Below are 19,575 nucleotides of genomic sequence, written 5' to 3' on the forward strand. Positions count from 1 at the left end.
GTCTTTAGTGTTCTTATTTGGTTTGGTCTAAGTGTTGTTGACACGGGGCTGTGTGGAGTCTGGTTGTGTTGGTGAACAGAACAGAACCCCGGAACCAGCTGGTTGCGGGAACTCTTTCTAGACTCAGCTCTCCGTAGGGCAAGGCTTTGTTATGGGAGGAGTCGGGAAGTGGCTGTCCTCTCTCGCTCTCTCTCGGCCCCCTTTCTCTCATTCTCTCCCTCCCTGCCGTCTGTGTCTCCCTCCGTTCTCAGCCCAGCATTCCTTTCTGCCCAACACTTCCTGCTTTTCACAGGGTTGCCACGGAGATGGGCATGCTCCCGCTGGCATTGAGCTATGCCACTCCTGTTGCTCCGGCAACGCCTCCAGCGTGACGAGCCCTGGTTTGGAATGGCAGATGCACACACACACACCACACACTCTCACTAACACACACACACACACACACACCACACACTGCAGCAGTAGTATGTGCGGGGGTGTGTGTTGACGGGGACGTGTGCGGAGTGCCTGAGGTGACTGTGAATGTTCTGTTTAGGACACAGCAGGTGTAGAATAACGTCTGCCTGGCAGTAGGAACTGGAAGATCTGGAAAAGCTGCACTGATTTCACCTGCCCAGGGAAGCTAGGTGATTTCACCTGCCCAGGGAAGCTAGGTGATTTCACCTGCCCAGGAAAGCTAGGTGATTTCACCTGCCCAGGGAAGCTAGGTGATTTCACCTGCCCAGGGAAGCTAGGTGATTTCACCTGCCCAGGGAAGCTAGGTGATTTCACCTGCCCAGGGAAGCTAGGTGTCGACTACCAAAATACATTAGATGGCGTACAAGTTCCTCTGCTGCTGCACAGCTTCCCGTAGCCCATCTCACCCAGCAGAGACTGCAGGTAGAGACTGCAGGTAGAGACTGCAGAGAGAGACTACAGAGAGAGACTGCAGAGAGAGACTGCAGAGAGAGACTGCAGAGAGAGACTGCAGAGAGAGACTGCAGAGAGAGACTGCAGAGAGAGACTGCAGGTAGAGACTGCAGGTAGAGACGGCAGAGAGAGACGGCAGAGAGAGACGGCAGAGAGAGACGGCAGGTAGAGACTGCAGGTAGAGACTGCAGGTAGAGACTGCAGGTAGAGACTGCAAATAGAGACTGCAGAGAGAGACTGCAAATAGAGACTGCAGATAGACCGACCGTAGAGACGGCAGATAGAGACGGCAGATAGAGACGGCAGATAGAGACGGCAGATAGAGACGGCAGATAGAGACGGCAGATAGAGACGGCAGATAGAGACGGCAGATAGAGACGGCAGATAGAGACGGCAGGTAGAGACGGCAGGTAGAGACGGCAGGTAGAGACGGCAGGTAGAGACGGCAGGTAGAGACGGCAGGTAGAGACGGCAGATAGAGACGGCAGATAGAGACGGCAGGTAGAGACGGCAGATAGAGACGGCAGGTAGAGACGGCAGGTAGAGACGGCAGATAGAGACGGCAGGTAGAGACTGCAGGGAGAGACTGCAGAGAGAGACTGCAGAGAGAGACTGCAGATAGAGACTGCAGATAGAGACTGCAGAGAGAGACGGCAGGTAGAGACTGCAGATAGACCGACCGTAGAGACGGCAGATAGAGACTGCAGAGAGAGACTGCAGAGAGAGACGGCAGATAGAGACGGCAGATAGAGACGGCAGGTAGAGACTGCAGAGAGAGACTGCAGAGAGAGACTGCAGAGAGAGACTGCAGAGAGAGACTGCAGATAGAGACTGCAGAGAGAGACTGCAGAGAGAGACGGCAGGTAGAGACTGCAGATAGACCGACCGTAGAGACGGCAGATAGAGACTGCAGAGAGAGACTGCAGAGAGAGACTGCAGAGAGAGACTGCAGAGAGAGACGGCAGATAGAGACGGCAGATAGAGACGGCAGGTAGAGACTGCAGAGAGAGACGGCAGAGAGAGACTGCAGAGAGAGACTGCAGATAGACCGAGTGCAGGGGACATACACACCACCTCAGACTGCAAACGGCTGACTGTCCACTTCCTGCTCCTGTCCCAGAATGTGAGAGGAGCTCTGGTGGAACTGAGGGGGGAAGCGTTTCTCGCGGAGAGACAGGATCCTGGGTGGTCGATACGATGGAAAAATGCACAAGCTTTAGACTTTTTGTGTGTTTGTGGGGTGTGTGTGTGTGTGTGTGTGTGTGAGCGTGTGTGTGTGTGCGTGTGTGTGTGTGTGTGTGTGAGCGTGTGTGTGTGTGTGTGTGTGTGTGAGCGTGTGTGTGTGTTTGTGAGCGTGTGTGATTGTGTGTGTGTGTGTGAGCGTGTGTGATTGTGTGTGTGAGCGTGTGTGTGTGTGTTTCTGAGCGTGTGTGATTGTGTGTGTGTGTGTGTGATTGTGTGTGTGAGCGTGTGTGTGTTTGTGAGCGTGTGTGATTGTGTGTGTGAGCGTGTGTGTGTGTGTTTGTGAGCGTGTGATTGTGTGTGTGTGTGAGCGTGTGTGTGTGTTTGTGAGCGTGTGTGTTTGTGAGCCTGTGTGATTGTGTGTGTGTGTGTGAGCGTGTGTGTTTGTGAGCGTGTGTGATTGTGTGTGAGTGTGTGAGCGTGTGTGTTTGTGAGCGTGTGTGATTGTGTGTGTGAGCGTGTGTGATTGTGTGTGTGAGCGTGTGTGTGTTTGTGAGCGTGTGTGATTGTGTCTGTGTGTGAGCGTGTGTGTGTGTGTTTGTGAGCGTGTGTGATTGTGTGTGTGTATGTGTGAGCGTGTGTGTGTTTGTGAGTGTGTGTGATTGTGTGTGTGTTTGTGAGCGTGTGTGATTGTGTGTGTGTGAGCGGCTGAGGCCTGTCAAAGCCTGTACTGCATGTCTTTTTAGTAGTGCTGTGATGTAACATGTATTTGTAATGTGTGCCTGTGTCGTGTGTGTGTCATGCTGTTAGTGTGTGTGTGTGTGTGTGCGTGCGTGCGTGCGTGCGTGTGCCGGATGTAGGATAGGATGTGTGTCAGTGGTGATGCATTAGGCTTGTTGTTGTGAATAGAGCAGAGGACTGGGACTGCCTGTGACTGCAGGCTAAGATGGAAGAAAGGCACAGCTGTGTGTGTGTGTGTGTGTGTGTGTGTGCGCGTTCGTGTGTGTGTGTGTGTGCGCGTTTGTGTGTGTGTGTGGGACTGAACAGTCAGAGCGCTGTAGGCAGAGTGTTAGGCCAAGCACTCCAGCGATGTGCACTGAACCACCATCAGCAAAGCTGTCAAGACCAACGTGACCAACTGAACACAACTTCTGTCCTGAACACGTCTCCTCCAATCTTCAGTCCAGACTCAGCCTGTTTATTCAGTATCATTTGTTCAAGACAAACCATACAAAACATGACAATATTACATTACAATTACATTACAATAACACAATACAATTACATTACAATAATACATTACAATAACACATTACAATGACATTACAATAACACATTACAGTAACACATTACAATGACATTACAGTAACACATTATAGTAACACATTACAATGACATTACAATAACACATTACAATGACATTACAATAACACATTACAGTAACACATTACAATGACATTACAATAACACATTACAGTAACACATTACAATGACATTACAGTAACACATTATAGTAACACATTACAATGACATTACAATAACACATTACAATGACATTACAATAACACATTACAGTAACACATTACAATGACATTACAATAACACATTACAGTAAGACATTACAATGAAGTGGGACATACCAGCACCAGAGAAGGGGGGGACTACAGACTGATATAGTGTGCTTGTCACATACAGTTGCAAAATGATTCAACCCCCATTGCATATTAGGCTTATTGGCAAAATTCAACATTTCTCAGCCGTTTGCAATAAACAAAGTAGTAGAACAGTTTAAATAGTTAATAAAACTAATATTACAATGGTTTTAATCCCATTTCAAAACAAAATGCTACTTTTAATCACTGCTGCATTCTCAAAATTACCCAACCCCCTGTCTCAAGCACACCTGGTGCAACTAATTAGTTCAGGTGTGCTTGAGATAGAACACATGAATACCTGGACTGGATAGCAGTTTGTTGAGTGTGACGTTTGATTGCATGAAATATTGATAAGTCAAAAGAGTTGTCCAACAAGTTCAGAGAAGAGATCATTGGCTCAGTGGTCACACTACCTGGACGTGGCAGAAAGAGGACGCTGTCAGCGGCTGCCACCAGATTCCTGAGGAGGCAAGTGGTCAGAAACCCTAGAGGGACTAAAAAAACCTGCAGCCAGACCTGGTGGCAGCAGCACTGAGGTTCAGTTTGCACAGTAAAGCGCATACTGAACACTGAAGGGCTCCATGCCCGGACTCCTAGACACACACCACTACTGACCCAAACACAAGACAAGTTGTCTCCAATATGCTCAACACCATATAAATAAACCACAGAAGTTTTCGAATTCTGTTCTGAGGAGCGATGAAACAACTGGAACTTTCCGGGCCTATGGGTCAGCGGTATGTCTGGAGGAAGAAGAATGAAGCATAAAGAACCCCCTGCCTACAGGGAAGCATGGCGCTGGCTCAGTGATGCTCAGGGCTGCTTTGCTGCCTCTGGCACTGGAAACCTGCAGCGTGTGGAGGAGACGATGGATTCAGACATCTGAGGAGAAAACGTCATGCTGTCTGTGATGAAGCAGAATCTTGGGCGTCGTTGGACCTTCCAACAGGACAATGACCCCAGGCATACCTCAAAGTCCTCCAAGGCCTGGTTTCAACAGAAGAAATGGCCGTCACAGTCGCCTGGCTTGAACCCCATAGAAAATCTCTGGTGGGATTTGAAGGAGGCGGTTGCAAAATGCACACACCCAAGAATATGAGTGAACTGGAGGCCATTGCCCATGAGGAATGGCCTGAGACGTCTTAGGAACGCTGTCAGAAGCTGGTGTCTGGCTATGCATCGCGTTTGCAGCAGGTCACAACAGCAGAAGGGTGCTCTACTAAGTCCTGTTTGTGTTGAATTTGGATTAAAAACTCTTGTAATATTAGTTTCATTGAACTACTTAAACAGTTCTTGTGTAATTTCTTAATTGCAAACAGCTGAGAAATTGTATATCTTTCTAATAAACCTAATGTTCAATGGGGGTTGAATAGTTTTGACTGCAACTGTACGCACTGTTACACAAACGGTACTTGATGATTCTATTTGGGTTCATATATTCTGTAATGATAGTCCAGGGGCACCCAGGCCATTACTATGGTCCTTCAGGGTTGAGGCAGCACTACGATAATAAGTCCACCAAGTCCTTCAGCCAATGATCTTTAATAAAGCAGCTGCTCCAGCCATGCCAACACAATCCAGAAGCATTCGGGACCTCCCCCCCACAATGTTTGTGGTATAATATCGGCCCTGCGTATGTATGACCTTCATTTGGATCATTGTATATCTCACACAGTTGGACACAGTTGGACATGGGGGACATGGATCACATGGATGTTGATTGCATGAGTATTGAGTTCCATTGATCCAAAGTCAGTGAACCTGTGTCTTGCTCCCATTGTAGTCTGGTGGGGTTGTGCTGTCTAGGGGGGGTAGAGACTTCATCATTTAAACACGGCTGAGATATTCACCACCCGGTAGCGCCTTTACGCAGTCATCCACATCACTTTACATCCTAATTTGATTCCCTAGGATGAACTTTAAAAAACAAGACATGTCCAAACTGTTTTTAGTTCTTGAACTGGTATAATATCACTATCTCTTAGACCCTGTCCAATCCGAGGAATGTTTTGTTGTTGCCAAGTGCTTTTTGCCAGTGTTATACCTCCTGCTATAACATCTAGGGGGATGGTTGTGACCTCCTGCTATAACGTATAAAGCGCATTGTGTTGCCTCTGGGTATGAAATGCGCTATATAAATAAAGCTTTGATTGATTGATTGATTGATGGTTATGACCTCCTGCTATAACATCTAGGGGGATGATTATGACCTCCTGCTATAACATCTAGGGGGGTGATTGTGACCTCCTGCTATAACGTCTAGGGGGATGGTTGTGACCTCCTGCTATAATGTCTAGGGGGATGGTTGTGACCTCCTGCTATAATGTCTAGGGGGGTGGTTGTGACCTGGGTTGTTATATTGTGTTATTGCTTATACAGTATCATTGATCATTGTTGTTTGTGAATGTGAATTTTTTGTGTCTGTATAACCGATTGTGTGTGTGTGCGTGTGTGCGTGTGTGTGTGTGTGTGCGTGCGTGTGTGTGTGCTCGTGTGTGTGTTCCAGGGAGATTCAGCTGCTAAGGAGACTCCAGCACAAAAATGTCATCCACTTGGTGGATGTGCTGTACAACGAAGAGAAGCAGAAAATATATCCTTTGAAAGTGTGTGTCTGTGTCTGGTTGAAAGCGTGTGTCTGTGTCTGGTTGAAAGTGTGTGTCTATGTCTGGTTGAAAGTCTGTGTCTGGTTGAAAGTGTGTGTCTATGTCTGGTTGAAAGTGTGTGTCTGTGTCTGGTGTTCGTGTGTGTCGGTGTGTGTTTGAACGTGTGTGTGCGCAGCAGACTCCCCTGTTGACGCGGACATGACTAAGCAGCTAAAGTACTGCGTGATCATCACCCTCTCTCCATCTCTCTCTCTTTCCCTCTCTTTCAATTCAATTCATTGTGCTTTTGAATTGAGAGAGCGTGCTCTCTCTCTCCATCCCTCTCTCTCCACCTCATTCCCTCCCCATCTCCCCCCCCCCAATCTCTCTCTCTCTCCATCTCTCACCCCACCCAAACAAACATAATAAGCCCTCTCCAGATCTTCTGAGCCTGTTGTAAACAGTGGGTCTGTCCCAATTCAAGGGTTGCATCCTACCTAGGCCGGATTTGAAGGCTGCTACGTCACAGCGGGGCGACAAGTGCTGTCCCAATTCATTCAGCCTACGAAGAGTCCTCCGAATGCAGCCCACAAATGCGGCCTACTTTTGACGAATTTGAAGGATACAACTGATGGATCCTTCGCGGCCTGCCTTCGCGGCCTCCCTCCCAGAATGCGTTTCGGTCCGGATGAATTCTTGTACCAGCCGCCATTGCTCTGATTTTAAAACGTTTTTAAACCTCTTTGATGTTAATATTATTACATTTTAATAACATTTCATGCCTGATAGTACCACCATAGAATCCCAATATGTGGAAACTTTATCCAAATTACGCCTGTATCTACGAGTTTAGATAGACGGTTTAGATAGGCATTTTCTGTGGTGTTTCCATAACAACAGGACAGGTCGCGCTAAGTTACCTCAGGACAGGTAGCGCTACCGGCACGCGGTGCGCTTGGCACGCGCTTGGGGCTGCCTAGGCAACAAAATGACGAGTTGGGAATCCTCCGTAGGCTAGACCGTCCCATTTCACAAAACGTTTACATCCGGCCTCCCTGGCCTGAAGGACGCGACCTACGTAGACCGCGTAGGCTGCGACCTAGGTAGGATGCAACCCTTGAATTGGGACAGACCCAGTGTATCTAGTCGTCCCCGCTGCATATGAAAGGCCTGTGTTGTGCTGGTGTGATTGTGTTCATGCTCAAGGTGCGGTTGCTCAGGCCTTGACTCCTCTCTCACGTATATGGTGATGGAGTACTGCGTCTGTGGGATGCAAGAAATGCTGGACAGCGTCCCAGAGAAAAGGTTTCCAGTGTTCCAAGCTCACGGGTGAGTATGCTCCCTCTGCCCCTCTCATTCTCTCTCTCTCTCTCTCTCTCTCTCTCTCTCTCTCTCTCTCTCTCTCTCTCTCTCTCCCCCCTCTCTCTGTCTGTCTGTCTCTCTCTCGCTCTCTCTGTCTGTCTCTCTTTCTCTCTTTCTCTCTCTGTCTCTCTCTCTCCCCCCTCTCTCTCTCTCTGTCTCTCTCTCTCCCCCTCTCCCTCCCTCCCTCTGCCCCTCTCATTCTCTCCCTCTCTCTCTCCCTCCCTCCCTCCCTCTGCCCCTCTCATTCTCTCTCTCCCCCTCTCTCCCTCCCTCCCTCTGACCCTCATTCTCTCTCCCCCTCTCTCCCTCCCTCCCTCGGCCCCTCTCATTCTCTCTCTCTTTCACTCTCTCTCTCTCTCTCTCTCTCTCTCCGTCTTTCTCGCTCTCTCTCTCTCATTCTCGCGCTCTCTCTATTCTCTCTCTCCCTCTCTCTCCCTCTGCCCCTCTCATTCTCCCTCTCCCTACCCACCCCCAGTGCTATTATTAGACTGAGCCTTTGTGCAGAGCCTGCTCCAGGCCCAGGCGGCAGAGCACCCCCTGCTGGTGTAGCTGAGGCAGGGGGGGCAGCAGTAGCTAGTGGGCGTGCCGGTCCCCAGCTGACAGGAGATATCAGCTAGTTAGGGACAAGGATCAGATCCTTCATTGTGATGCTCTAGTTCTAGAGGAACGCACCAGTCCACGTAAGAGGACTTATCCCCGCTTCAGGTACAGCAGTCATAATCCAATAATGTCCTCCTCCTCGCGCTCTAATGCACCGCCATTAGCCTGCCTCCATCAATCATTAACCTTTGACCTCAGCCGCTATTTATTCATCTTCACCCTCTCCCTTCCCCCTCTCTCTCTCTCTCTCTCTCTCTCTCTCTCACCCTCATCACTCTCCCCCCCCTCTCTCTCTCTCACCCTCATCACTCCCCCCCCTCTCTCACCCTCATCACTCTCTCCCCCCCCCTCTCTCTCACTCACCCTCATCACTCTCTTCCCCCCTCTCTCTCACCCTCATCACTCTCTCTCCCCCCCTCTCTTTCTCACCCTCATCACTCTCTCTCCCCCCCTCTCTCTCTCTCACCCTCATCACTCTCTCCCCCCCTCTCTCTCACCCTCATCACTCTCTCCCCCCCTCTCTCACCCTCATCACTCTCTCTCCCCCCCTCTCTCTCTCACCCTCATCACCCCCCCCCTCTCTCACCCTCATCACTCCCCCCCTCTCTCACCCTCATCACTCTCTCCCCCCTCTCTCTCTCACCCTCATCACTCCCCCCCCCCTCTCTCTCTCACCCTCATCACTCTCTCCCCCCTCTCTCTCACCCTCATCACTCTCTTCCCCCCCCTCTCTCTCACTCACCCTCATCACTCTCTTCCCCCCTCTCTCTCACCCTCATCACTCTCTCTCCCCCCCTCTCTCTCTCACCCTCATCACTCTCTCTCCCCCCCTCTCTCTCTCTCACCCTCATCACTCTCTCCCCCCCTCTCTCTCACCCTCATCACTCTCTCCCCCCCTCTCTCACCCTCATCACTCTCTCTCCCCCCCTCTCTCTCTCACCCTCATCACTCCCCCCCCCCTCTCTCACCCTCATCACTCCCCCCCTCTCTCACCCTCATCACTCTCTCCCCCCTCTCTCTCTCACCCTCATCACTCTCTCCCCCCCTCTCTCTCACCCTCATCACTCTCTCCCCCCTCTCTCTCACCCTCATCACTCTCTCCCCCCCTCTCTCTCTCACCCTCATCACTCTCTCCCCCCCTCTCTCTCACCCTCTCTCTCTCACCCTCATCACTCTCCCCCCCCTCTCTCACCCTCATCTCTCTCTAACCCTCATCACTCTCTCCCCCCTTCTCTCTCTCACCCTCATCACTCTCCCCCCTCCCCTCTCTCTCTCACCCTCATCACTCTCTCCCCTCTCTCTCTCACCCTCATCACTCCCCCCCCTCTCTCTCTCACCCTCATCACTCTCTCCCTCCTCTCTCTCTCTCTCACCCTCATCACTCCCCCCCCCCTCTCTCTCTCACCCTCATCACTCTCTCTGCCTTCTCTCCTTTTCTCACACTCATCAATTCTCTCTCTCTGTCTCTGTCTCTCGCCCACAGGTACTTCTGCCAGCTGTTAGATGGTCTTGAATATTTGCACAGCCAGGGAATCGTTCACAAAGACATTAAACCAGGGAACCTGCTGCTCACCACCGACGGGGCTCTCAAGATCTCTGACCTGGGGGTGGCTGAGGTGACCGACCAGCACACACACGCACGCACACACACACACACACACACACTCACATATACACACGCATGCACACATACACACACACGAACGCACACATACACACACACACACACAGACACATACATACACACACACACACACACACACACACTGACTTCCTCCTTGTCCTCCCTCTCCCCCTGTCCTCCCTCTCCCCCCTGTCCCCCCTCTCCCCCCTGTCCCCCCTCTCCTCCCCGTCCCTCAAGGCTCTTCACCCATTTGCGGAGGACGACACGTGTCGCACCAGCCAGGGCTCCCCGGCCTTCCAGCCCCCGGAGATCGCCAACGGCCTGGACACCTTCTCCGGGTTCAAGGTGGACATCTGGTCGGCCGGTGTCACACTGTGAGTTTAACCGTCGTCTAAGACGGAGACACTTCCGCTAGCCGACGTCCTGATAGGGCCGTGCCCAGACCAAGACATGTCCTGATAGGTCAGTACACAGACACTTCTGCTAGAACAAGTACTGATAGGTCAGTGCCCAGACCAAGACCGCTCACTGTCGAGACCTCGGCAGATGTGTAGTGTCCAAGCTAGGGTCTGCCCTTTATTCCAAGGTCCAGTCAGATGAACACCACCAGTCCCCCAAGCATTCACCTACCTACTCAACAGTGTTGGCCAGTCACTGTATAGTCTGTGTTTTAATAACTCATTCTCCGGTGTAGATTTAATCCCAGAATCCCATGGTTGGATGTTCCTCTGAATGTGTTTGTTCCTCTCCCTGGTAGATACAACATCACCACCAGCCTGTATCCGTTCGAGGGGGACAACATCTACAAGCTGTTTGAGAACATCGGGAAGGGAGACTACAGCATCCCGGAGGAGTGTGGTCCTCTCCTGTCTGACCTGCTGAGAGGTCAGGACCAATCACAGTGCACCGTCGCCTCACCACAGCCAATCACACCCCACCGAGGAGGCCTCGTTGCCTCACCACAGCCAATCAGAGAATGATTGTTGTTATCTCACCACAGCCAATCACATTAGTTATGCACCATTGTTACCTCATCACAGCCAACCAGAGATCGATTCAGTCATTGTTACCTCATCACAGCCAACCAGAGATCGATTCAGTCATTGTTACCTCATCACAGCCAACCAGAGATCGATTCAGTCATTGTTACCTCATCACAGCCAACCAGAGATCGATTCAGTCATTGTTACCTCATCACAGACAATCAGAGATCGATTCAGTCATTGTTACCTCATCACAGCCAAACAGAATGATTCAGATACCTAACCACAGTCAGTCATTGAAGCAGTAACTCACTGGAGGGTTGTGGTACAGTATATGGTCAATATACCGCGGGTTGGGCTGCGGTCACAGGCACGAGGCGCAGCCGAGTCGACCAGCACAACCCGTGGTATATTGGCCATATCCCACAACCCTCCAGTGAGTTATTGCTTTTATACAACGGTTACATCATCGGGAAACATTTATGTGATAAATACCTACTATTTCAGTGTTTTAATATCGATTTTAGTGAACTCCGCCAAGAAAGGTAGTTCACAAAACTATCAAGTTGCTATGGAGTTTCAAAGCAATGAACAATGAGCCCTAGCAACCAAACTAATACTCCTGACTAGACTAGCTCACCTTGAACAAAGTGTAGCCTACCTTTGACCAACCTAGCTAGCCATGAACGAAGTGTAGCCTACCTTTGACCAACCTAGCTAGCCATGAACGAAGTGTAGCCTACCTTTGACCAACCTAGCTAGCCATAAACGAAGTGTAGCCTACCTTTGCTGTGCAACCGCAAGTTGCAAAAGTGATGATGATAAACCAGAGTGGTAGGCTACAGGACGGATAGAACAACTCAAAATTGACATTGAATTCCATTTTTCTTGAGGAGAAACTGTAATGTAACCAGCAGACAGTTACTCAATGGAACTAATGCTTTTACAGGCAGTAATAATTAGGTGGGCTAGCTTGTAGAAGCTAGCCCAACTTGTAATATTCCCACTATTTCTTTCTTTCTTTCTTACTTATTAGGTGGGCTAGCTTGTCACCATGGCTACAGTTTTTACGCTACACAGGCATATTCTACATTAAAATGTTCAGCATGTTCCCATGATTCCTACGTTGTCAATATCTAAGCTGTAACATTTATACTTTTTGAGAGAGAGCTGTCTGAATTCAGCATGCATTCCCATTGAAGTGAATGAGAGATGTTCAGAGTGTCAGTTGGGATTTGAATTTTGGGACACAAGCTGGCTCTCTTAAAGGTACAGGCACACTTTTATGACTACAGTGGTAGCATCACACCACAGACCACACAACTCCCCTGAGTGTGGTAGATAAACAGTGTTCACTGATGAAGGCAGGTGGGTGGCCCAGAGAGGGCTACACTGTCCCCGACCTGCTATGTCATGAGGGCGCAGAGTCTCCCCACCACGCCACTATCCACACCACAGGCCCCACAACTCAGCCCCTGAGAGGGCTAGAGACGCACAGTTTTCACCGGTCGGGGAAGGTGGGTTGCCCAGAGAGGGGTACACTGTCCGTGACCGGCTCTGACCTGAAGGGGCGGAGTTTCGCCACCACGCCATGGAACCCACAACTCAGCCCCTGAGTGGGCTAGAGACAAACGGTCTTCGCCGTTGGGTACATGGAGATTACCCAGAGGTCAATGCCCTGCCCCTGACCTGATGTGATCTGAGGGGGCGGAGTCTCACCGCCACTGTCCACGCCACATGCCCCACAACTCAGCCCCTGAGTGGACTAGAGACACATGGTCTTCACCAGTGGGGGCAGGTAGGTTGCCCAGAGAGGGGTACACTGTCCCCGACCGGTTCTCACCTGAGGAGGTGGAGTTTTTCCACCACACCACTGTCCACGACACAGACCCCACAATTCAGCCCCTGAGTGGGCTAGAGACACACGGTCTTCGCCGGTGGGTGCATGGAGATCGCCCGGTCCATAGTAGTACTAGCAGTAGCTGTTACATAGAGCTGCGGCAGCTAGCCCACCTTACATTTTCTCCAGGAAATGTACTTACTAGTTATTATAGTTCTCCACAGTTTTTGTCTCCTTTATAACGTCTTCATACGTTGTGCTAGAAACTTCATTCAAACTTTAAAATGTTCACGATGTTTAGCTCTTTAACGGATGTATTCAGATTTTTGATATTTTTTATAGTTTTTTATTAATTTAACTTTGAATAGTCATTTTTGTGCCATTGAAACTGTTGGAATGTTCAGTATCATTATGTTTTTAGAGTGGTGGCAGCTGTTGCTTTGAAAATATTCACACATTTTGTAAACTGCTGGCACTACTACAGTTTTGAAAGATCTCACATTATACATCAAAAGATTCACACAACTGTGCTGATTCGTACAATGTAAGTATCTAAGCTGTGTGACTTATAGTTTTCGCTGTATGGCAATTTGTTCGACATCTGCGCTCCTCATTGAAACGTATGGCAACGCACTCTAACTTTTGAGCTGCTAATTTTGCATTTTTACCCATTTTCTAACTTGTCGCTATGCCTACAGTTTTAACAGTTCATACACATATTATATATCGAAATGTTCACACAACTGTGCTGATTCATACAATGCAAGTATCTAAGCTGTGTTTTTGAGGTATGACGATTTGTTCAGCAACTGCGCTCCCCATTCAAATGAATGGCTCTCCACTAACTTTTGTGCTGCTAATTCTGAATTCATACCCATTTTCTAACTTGTTGCCATGGCTACACAGACATTATACATAAAAATGTTCAGCAAGTTCCCAGGATTCCTACGGTGTCAATATCTAAGCTGTAGCCTCTATACTTTTTGAGAGAGAGCTGTCTGAAGCTTGCATGCCTTTCCATTGAAGTGAATGAGAGGATGCTCACAGTGTCAGTTGGGATTTGAATTTGGGGACACAATCTGGCTCTCTTAAAGGTACAGGCACACTTTTATGACTACAGTGGTAGCATCACATCACAGACCACACAATTCCCATGAGTGTGGTAGAGACACACGGTCTTTACTGATGAAGGCAGGTGGGTGGCCCAGAGAGGGCTACACTGTCCCCGACCCACTGTGATCCGAGGGGGTGGAGTCTCGCCACCACTCCACTATCCACACCACAGGCCCCACAACTCAGCCCCTGAGTGTGTTAGAGACACACGGTCTTCGCCGGTGGGTGCATGGAGATTTCCCGTTCCATAGTAGTACTAGCAGTAGTTGTTACAGCTGCAGCAGCTAGCCCACCTCACATTTTCTCCAGGAAATGTACTTTCTAGTTGGTGCAGTAATATTTCCCATAGAACAATAAAGAGGCTTTGCCTGTGGTATATCGTGGCATATCAACGGCTCTTAATCAATCAGATTGTGAGGTCGGAACTACCCGTTGTATAAAGAACAATGACATTATTATAGAATAGAATGTTTATTAGCTATGTGTACTAAGTACAAGTACAGGTACATTGGAGTTCTTGTCATCGCTTGTCCTTACAGTATCTTATCAGCACTAATCAGTTCCTCATTCCAGTCCTAGGTACTCAGATAGACATTTAAAGGTTCCCAAACTGGCAATTTACAATCCGTAGTCTAGCAAGTATCATCCTCATCTTCTTATCCCATCCAATCATGATGTCTATGTTCTTGATATAGGCAGTGCAATTAAATAACATTCAAGTATACAGTTGTGCAGAATCAAGTTGTTGTATATTCTATAGGCAAAATTATTATTAGATTATAGAAACTGAGAAGCATCTCTCTGAATATTCCCTGGTCGGGGCATAACTATGATGTTTTGGTCGCTCTGTAATAACCACTCAATAGCCTATAAAATTAAGGTTCAGTTATTATGTAGTTGTGTGATTTGGCCCGTGTCCAGTAGATGGCGCCATGATGCTGGGTGTCTGGGTCCGCAGAATCTCTGTGTGTGTGTGTGTGTGTGTGTGTGTGTGTGTGTGTGTGTGTGTGTGTGTGTGTGTGTGTGTGTGTGTGTGTGTGTTTACAGATTCCTCCAGCCAACTGCAGATTGTATATGTATTGATTCAGAAGCTCTGAATTCTCACAGCAGTGGATCTTTAAATGAATGAATTAATTGTGTGAGAGACGCTGAGCCTGAGAGCTAGTTTACCCTTAATTACACACTCTAAAATAACCCCCTGCAACAACAGATGTCCTTCAGTCCCTTTCACCAACACTAATACTAATACTATCATCAACACCACTATCACCAACACTATCATCAACACCACTATCACCCACACCACTATCACCAACACTATCACCAACACCACTATCACCACCAACACTATCACCAACACTATCACCAACACTATCACCAACACCACTATCACCACCAACACTATCACCAACACTATCACCAACACCACTATCACCACCAACACTATCACCAACACTATCACCAACACCACTATCACCACCAACACTATCACCAACATCACTATCACCAACACTATCATCAACACCACTATCACCCACACCACTATCACTAATACTATCATCAACACCACTATCACCAACACTATCACCAACACCACTATCACCAACACTATCACCAACACCACTATCACTAGGGATCACAGACCTACTGTAGACCTACGCATTGTCTCATTCAACTTATGCAACTCTGCCACTCATATCATGACTCCACAGTTCTAGGGTGTTTTTGTGTTGGCTGTAAGCCGACACACCAAGAAGAGGGAATCCTTTTTGTCGCTCCCTTCCTCCCTTTTCAAAATTCAAATTCAAATGTATTTATATAGCACATTTAAAAATGACTGCGGTCGAGCCAAAGTGCTGAACAGATGGGTGGCAAGACAGTTGATAACATAAAGTAGATAACATAATATATAAATAAACTAAATAAAAACAAACAATATAGGCACAGAATAAAATATCAGCAACAGTACCAGAAGATATATAAAACATAGAATGATGGGATGTCGTGCTGAACTAATCAAAGGCCAGGGAGAAAAAGTGCGTTTTGAGGAGTGACTTGAAAACCCCTAGGGTCTGGGCCGATCTGATATGGATGGGCAGGCTATTCCAGAGCCGAGGGCCAGCAGCTGCAAAGGCTCGGTCCCCTCTCGTTTTAAGCCTGGTTATAGGCACATCCAGCAGCGTTTGATCAGCTGACCTTAACGCTCTGGCTGGGGAATGGCGATGCAGGAGTTCGTCTAAGTAGGGAGGGGCCAGCCCGTTCAATGTTTTGAAAACAAATAAAAGAAGCTTGAAATTAACTCTTAAAACTGACAGGAAGCCAGTGAAGCGGGGCCAGGATGGGGGTGATGTGGTCTCTCTTTTTGGTGCCAGTAAGGAGGCGAGTAGCGGCATTCTGAACAAGCTGTAGGCGCCTGAGTGTAGACTGGTCTAAGCCCACATATAGGGAGTTGCAATAATCAAGCCTGGAGGTAATGAATGTATTGATTACCCTCTCGAGGTCAGCTGGGGAAATGTAGGGCTTGGACTTGGCTAGCAGTCTTAGCTGGAAGAAGCAGGATTTGACTACGGAGCTGACATGTCTGTCGAATCTGAAGGTGCTGTCAAGGATCACTCCGAGGTTCCTAGCGGAGGAACATCCGTTGGAGCTGAGAGGGCCCGGGAGATATGCAGGGGAGGTGGGAGAAACCTGGCCAAACATGATTAATTCGGTCTTGCTCTCATTCACGTTAAGGAAATTAGTGCTCAACCAGGATTTGATGTCCCTCAGGCAGTCGAGCAGCGGCTTTGTTGAGTCCTTGCAGCTGATTTTAAGGGGCAGATAAATCTGAATGTCATCGGCATAGCAGTGAAAAGAAATGTTGTGCTTCCTAAAAATGGAACCTAGGGGCAGCATGTACAATAAAAAAACAAAAATGGGCCTAGAATCGAGCCTTGGGGACCCCCACAGGTCCCCTGAACTGAGAAGCTCCGGTCTGACAGGTAGGACGTTAACCAATTTAGGGCAGAGCCGGTGATGCCGATGTGCTGTTCGAGCCGAGCGAGTAAATTCCTATGGTCTACCGTGTCAAAGGCACGTAGAATCTGTAGCTAAAAGTAGATTGTTAAAAACTCGCAGGAGGATGGTTTCGGTACTATGGTTAGGTTTGAAGCCCAACTGAAATTTCTCATGGATACCATGGTTAAGTAAGAAGGACTGCAGCTGGTTGTAAACAACTCGCTCCAAGACCTTTGAGAGGAAAGGTAGCTGAGAGATGGGCCTAAAATTAGAGAGAGTAGCAGGATTTAGATTTTTCTTTTTGATCAGAGGCTTCACCACAGCGTGTTTAAAGGCAGCGGGGACACAACCTGAGCTAAGACAAGTATTTATCAGCAATAGAACACTTGCTCCAATTAAGTCGAAGACGTCTTTAAAAAGGCGAGAAGGGATGCTGTCTAAGGGGCAGTTTGTAGGCCGCAGGCGCATCACTACATCTGAGAGGGCAGACAGGGATACAGGCTCAAACTGGTCTAAGACAGCAGGGCACGGGGAAGGAGCAGGCTTCACTTCATCCTTCCTCCCTTCCTCCGTCCCTGTTGGCGTTGTTGACCTGCAGTTCTATGTTGCTACCACAAGAGGCAGTGGTCCCATAACATCAAAACAAAAAGACTCCACAGATTTCCCAGATCAGCAATGGCCGAGTGGATAGTGTGCTGCCTATCACCGCGAAGGTTGTGAGTTCAATGTGGACATACTAAGGTACCATGACATATTTTGTCACTGGATGTTTTAGAAGTTATGTAACGAGCGTGGGTCATATTTGTTAATTATAGACCCTTTTACAGCCTAGTCAGCACAAGTATGCGCGTGCATTCTTGAAACAGTAGCAGAGGAAGACAGACGAAATCGCCATTATTAAGCGGACGGACTGGACTGAGGAAATCATCAGAAATGCCTGCTTTTGCGGTGCCCATTCTATATCAGGTAAGTTATTTTGACTACCTGGTTTCACTGGAATGTCTGGTTGTAACTTCTCAGTCCCATTGTCGCATTCCGCTCGCTCATGCCAGACAACAGTCCTTTGCTGGTCCATTCACTTTGCCGTCAAAATAAATCGGTGTCAGCCTAGTTAGGAGAGGTGCTCATATTTAGCCTACAAGTGTCAGATAAACATGAAACTTCACTTACCTAAGCAAAAGGGTCTATTTTAACAAATGCTGGGTTGAAGCTTCAAAGCACCGCCACCAGCACAGAAGAAGACTACCTCGGAAAAATAATTTTACTCGGACAGAACGCGTCTAAATAAGTTATTTATTGGTAGCGCCGAGGCTTCAAAACCCAGCATTTGTTAAAATAGAGCCTGGGTCGTATTTGTTCATTATAGACCCAGCTATGTATGCGCGCGCATTCTTGAAACAGAAGCAGGTGGAGACAGACGAGTTCAGAGCGACCCGTATTTTAGTGCAAAGACTAGTATTTTATATACCATCAATATGTCTGGCTGTTGCATCTACGGGTGTAGGCTACAAATCGGCGCTCTAGTGACAAACTTTATTTGTTTCAAGAGGAAACCGGCCTTTTCAGAACTGAGTCGCCTGTGGCTAAGCATAGCCTACGGACTGGACTGAGGACATAATCAGAAATGCTGTTATTTTCTCGTCCCTATAGCGCCCTAAAATACAGCTTGTCGGTGGACACGCAACTGTATGCATTTCAGATTGATCATGTTGGCAATGTGTGTGAATTTGCTGCTATGTGAGAGATAAGGACCTGTTGTCGCATGTCGTTGACAAGCTTCCCCTTATGGTGTCAGAACGATGGCTTATGAATGCGATGTTATTATGTTAAATACAGTAGCCCAGAGATGGTTAGTACTGGCAGGGCTATTTCAGTTTGATAAAAGGCGTTGTGGTGTTTGAGCACGAGTGTTCGTAGCCTAATGGACTTCGTTTTGGTGTGGAATTATAGTTGTTTACCTTTTGATAGGAACAATTAAATTGTCCCAAGTGTTGCAAATTATTGGTACCCCTACCAGTGGCGATTGCTCCTATAAGCCAGGGTAATCCTGGCTTACCCATACAAATCCAAATAAAACTTGATTTGGAAACTTGATCATAAGCCATCGTTCTGACACCATAAGGGGAAGCCTGAAATCGACTTTCAGACTTTTTTTTTTTACTTAAATGCGTCTTGTATTCTGCCATATCGCTTCATTTTCATCCATGTTTAGCATTTTGGTAGTGCTCCGTCGCCCCCTACAGTCCTCATGAAAATACAGTCCACGTTACGGTCCGTTGACACCGGTCTTACTAGCTCGTTATTCACTTAACATTGTAGGCCAGATAAAATGATTCTAGCTTACGGAAGTCAAGACCAAATCAAATCAAGACCAAATCAAGACCTGGAGCGGTGGGCTAATACGCCTAGTAGCCTAGTAGGCTAGTAGCCTAAACACTGATTAGTGAAGTAGGGGAGTAGGCTATTGAGCGCTGTGTCCTAAGGGGGTGTATTTTATCGTCCTGTCATTCTCTTCGTGGTGCTTGGCCATTGTTGTCATATAATGGCTCTGTAGTTTATTTAGTGTGTCCCTAAAAGCTTGGTTGTTTCGGCCTAAATATTGCCCTCTTATTCGCTCGCTCTCAAATTATTGGCCTTTGTTGGTGTGTTTAAAAAAAATCATCAGTAGCCTAGGCTACTATAGTTTTCCTGTATGTTTTTACATATAAATGCCAATGCTCAGCGCCCT

At 48.1% G+C, this 19,575-nt stretch overlaps 1 protein-coding gene across 1 annotated transcript in view; it reads left to right on the forward strand.

Annotated features, from left to right (window-relative positions):
• stk11 (serine/threonine kinase 11) overlaps window positions 1-19,575 on the forward strand; it is a gene marked incomplete at its 3' end in the record, with an annotated part of 32,919 nt that overhangs the window by 10,658 nt on the left and 2,686 nt on the right. Inside the window, exons 3-7 of the mRNA XM_084446407.1 lie at window positions 6,253-6,336; window positions 7,568-7,657; window positions 9,774-9,906; window positions 10,152-10,288; window positions 10,672-10,799. Coding sequence (XP_084302533.1) covers window positions 6,253-6,336; window positions 7,568-7,657; window positions 9,774-9,906; window positions 10,152-10,288; window positions 10,672-10,799 — 572 coding nt within the window. The remainder of the gene's footprint in view (window positions 1-6,252; window positions 6,337-7,567; window positions 7,658-9,773; window positions 9,907-10,151; window positions 10,289-10,671; window positions 10,800-19,575) is intronic.

This window comes from Borostomias antarcticus, assembly GCF_949987555.1.
Source record: "Borostomias antarcticus genome assembly, chromosome: 12".
In the NCBI taxonomy this organism is placed as follows: domain Eukaryota; kingdom Metazoa; phylum Chordata; class Actinopteri; order Stomiiformes; family Stomiidae; genus Borostomias; species Borostomias antarcticus.